Source organism: Pollicipes pollicipes, unplaced genomic scaffold (genome assembly GCF_011947565.3).
Source record: "Pollicipes pollicipes isolate AB1234 unplaced genomic scaffold, Ppol_2.1 Scaffold_6138;HRSCAF=7277_pilon_pilon_pilon, whole genome shotgun sequence".
Classification (NCBI taxonomy): Eukaryota; Metazoa; Arthropoda; class Thecostraca; order Pollicipedomorpha; family Pollicipedidae; genus Pollicipes; species Pollicipes pollicipes.
Window position 1 is genome coordinate 14,349,791 of NW_023596818.1, and position 3,902 is coordinate 14,353,692.

The following is a 3,902-nucleotide window of genomic DNA, read 5'->3' on the forward strand; positions in this document are numbered from 1 at the left end:
ACCGGCTCAAGACAGTATATTTATGAGTTCAAAGCTCTTATTCTGACAGTATCGACCATGAGGTGTACCTCTGATACCAGGAGGTACTGAGAAAACGACTGCATCAGGCAAACATTCGCTGCATTGGCAGTATCCGAGGTCCAATCTGTGTTTATCACGATTTTAGTACTGGCAATATAGCTGCTGTTTGCTTAATAACTTCGCTCACCGGTACTTCCTGGCATATGAAGGCAGCTAACTGTGAGTGTAGGACTTCTGAACTCACGCTGCTGACAAAACCAGCTCAAAGCTATTTTTGTTCACATAAAGTCGAGCCACTGTTGGCTGTCCTGCTGTTGTCTCGCTGCATTCGTCGTGGGTCACCTGCTAAATAGACCTTAACCTAACCTGAAAACCTCAGCATGAGAACTGGACTTGTTGCATGCATCGCAAACTAATCGAAATGACGCATACATATTGTGAAATACCCCCCCATCCAGACCAGCTTCACAGCAACACCTATGGGTCGGATAAAAATGGCAAAATATTTTGCTAGGATTGGTGGAGGATTTAAGACCAAGCAGATTCAAGCAGAGCTTGTAAACACCATCACCCCACCACCCCAATGTTGTAATTTGGTTTTGAGGACCTTTTGCTCGGTCTCAAGCCGAACAGTGCAGAGGGATCTGTAATGTGTCGGTCCCCCGCTCCGACGCGGCAGGGCAGCACTGTCCTGGCTTGGCACTCTCAAGCGGTCCCCGCTCCGACGCGGCAGGGCAGCACTGTCCTGACCTGGTACTCTTAAGGCGGTCCCCGCTCCGACGCGGCAGGGCAGCGCTGTCCTGGCCTGGTACTCCCAAGGCCAGCCATCATCGGCCGTCCTGGAAGAGCTATGTAACCACTGATTCTGGAAGTCAAACAATGCCGTCTGAGCGGCCTGCCACGCCAGGCGGCAGCCCATGCCGAGTCTGGCGCTCCGCCTGCTAAGCTACAGAGATCATACTTTTCGTTGAACAACAACATTGCAATACATCAAACTTAAGCAGTCAGCTCTAGATCTCATCGATACCTTTGAGAAACTGACAGCATAATCTTTTAGGAAGCTTACATACACCCAAGTATCGTCATCCAAACAACTTTGCAGATTTTGGTGGCGTGATAATGTCTTAAGTGGCGTGTGGTTTCTTCGAAATCACTCATTTCTTGCTTTTCGGCGTTTTTATCCTTCTATTTACTGGTTGTAAGACCAGTTTTGCGTAATTCAACTAAGCCAGCGACATCCTTTCATCTCTTGTGAATACTTGGCACTGCGGCTGCATCTAGTGAGAAAAAACCCATCGCTTAATAACGAATCTGGAAAAGCGCTGAACATAGACCGAGATCTCCTTAAGCATGTCACTTCAATATCACATACATATCACACACTATCACACACAAGCTTATCACACCAACACACCGAGCAGAGGCACACGACAAGCGTAGGAGTATGAGGAGGACTGATGGGGAGTCGCATGCTGCCTTCAATCCGTCCTGTATTGGTGATGATCCACTAGTATCGTCTAATATTGTCACCGATATTTTTAGGCGCCGACTAATGGGAGCCCATGTGTATAGGTTGCACTCTTGGGGGGCAGAAAAGGTTGCTGGCCCAGAGCTTTCTCAGTTTCTACTCTATGGAATTTCTGTAACTTTAAAATTAGGCATGTGGAAAATGTCTGGGGTGAACTGACTCAGCGTTCCGCCGTGTGCTTTACCCGGACGCATTACTATTTAGACAGCTCCCTTAGGCATCCACATGTCCTAGATTCAGCTGGCGACTCTGACTCTGTCTCTGACGGTGGCCCCTCTCACACTTCCAGGGCGTCCCCACCCGTTCCAGAGGGCGCTGGCGGTGCTGGTGCTGCCGGTGACACTCTGGGCCGCCGCCGCCGCCGCCAAGCCATCGCTGCGGAGACACGTCGGCTGGCAAGACCAGTTGCAGTTTTGGCATATGACGGCCGTCGACTGGTCGCCGCCGGCTGCTGCTGTGTATGCCAGCTGGCCAGCCGACTCCGCCTGCCACTGTCGCCACCTGTGCCTGGTGGACCGCGGCTGCGCCGCCGCCGAGCTGGTGCCGGCCGGCGGCGGGCTCCACTGCCGGCTGGCCTCGCGCCGCGGCGGCAGCACCGCCGCCTCTACCGCGCTGGCCGCCTTCGTCAGGAACGGCCGCGCCGCGCTCGGCGAGCACTGCCTGAGTGCCGACGAGTGCTGGCGGGGCGAGCTGGGCGCCTCCTGCCAGCAGGGTGTCTGCGCCTGCGCCTCGCCGCAGCTGACCACGCTCGGCTGCTGCGTCATCGACGGCTGCAGCCGGCTCCTGGATCGAGGCATTAACTCCAGCGGACCGTACGTCATGACCATGCGGGGAATGTCGTCTGCGTGGGTGTTCTGCGACATGGAGACGGCTGGCGGCGGCTGGACTGTGTTCCAGCGGCGTGGCGACGACACGGAGCAGCTTGACTTCTACCGCGACTGGCAGAGCTACCGCGACGGCTTCGGCAACGTATCCGGCCAGTTCTGGCTCGGCAACGAACTGCTCCACCGCCTCACTTATGGCGAGCCACAGGAGCTGCGAATCGAACTGGAGGACTTTGACGGCGACAGACGATTCGCCCGCTACGCGTCCTTCATCGTGGACAGCGAGGCAGACCAGTACCGATTGCACCTGGGCAACTTCACCGGCGACGTCGGAGACTCGATGGCGTACGCCAGCGAACAGCAATTCAGCACCAAGGATAGGGATAACGACGCATCGGCTGGTATCGACTGCGCAAACCACTTCTTCGGCGGCTGGTGGTATAATGCGTGCCACTTGGCGAACCTGAATGGTATCTATCTGCGTGAAAGCACGCCGCCGGCCAATGAAGACGGCGTCATTGTCGCGATTGGCACGTCATGGGAAGGCTGGAGAGGTCACTTGTATTCCCTGAAGCGCACCGAAATGAAGACCAGGCCGGCGCGCCTGCACTCAGCCCAGCTGGCGATCCCATTAACACTTCAGGGGGCTACTACACCGGATGATCACGCCTTAGGAGACCCGGAGATGAGATCAATAATCGTTGGCGTCAGCTAACCTCAGTTTTGTCAACAATTTGCTGGGCGGGATGGTCTCTGACAACAGCGGCAGACATCATTGCCGGAGGCCCGGCAGGCCGTGAAGGCGATGAGGAGCTCCGATGGCTCTCCAAACGTGAGGCAAACAATGTCTACGACTGCAGGCTGCGCTGGTTAGCCCGTCAGCTGTAGTGTGGCCATTTTAGACCTTGCTGAAATCTGCAGCATGTTCATTGCTACATCATTTTAATCTGTAAATATGTATTGATGCAATTCCAATACAGTTATCTGCAAAGTCATCATGCGCATAACAAGGACACTGATGATTGGTGGTTTTCGGACGTTTCGGCTTCAAAGGCCATATCAGGCCAGCTGCAAGTACACAGAAGCGTGCATCACAATACAACAAATAAGGCTATGGCTGCTTGGTGTGCACGTACTCTCACATACGAATACACTCTGTCATTTCGCGTGTATCTGCCGCAGCTGGGGAATACAGCGTGAAACTGACAGATGGTTTGTTTACCAACTGCCCTCACTATTAGTGTGATGTGAAACAGTTCGCCACGTTGAGCCGAATGTCGTGCGTCGCTTTGTCGTAGTATGATAATTATCATAGTGACAGCCACATGAAATAATGGCCTCACGAGCAGGTTTGGTCCTGACTGTCAGAGTTTAAGGGTATGCAGTCAAAATAATATTTACTATAAAATTGTGAAAATGTAATTGTCATGGCATGACCTACTTTCTAAGACTTAAAAAGAAGTAGATTTCGTAATGGTAGAGGCAACAGCCAACAGAGGTGGTATCAAAATCCTGCAAACACGGCTAGC

At 53.3% G+C, this 3,902-nt stretch overlaps 1 protein-coding gene across 1 annotated transcript; it reads left to right on the plus strand.

Annotated features, from left to right (window-relative positions):
* Nucleotides 1-1,919: 1,919 nt before the first annotated feature.
* LOC119105340 (techylectin-5B-like) lies at nucleotides 1,920-3,088 on the plus strand. The gene has a single exon (XM_037228809.1). It carries the CDS (start codon nucleotides 1,970-1,972, stop codon nucleotides 3,086-3,088), a length of 1,119 nt encoding a protein of 372 aa, XP_037084704.1. The 5' UTR covers nucleotides 1,920-1,969.
* The last annotated feature ends 814 nt before the right edge of the window (nucleotides 3,089-3,902 follow it).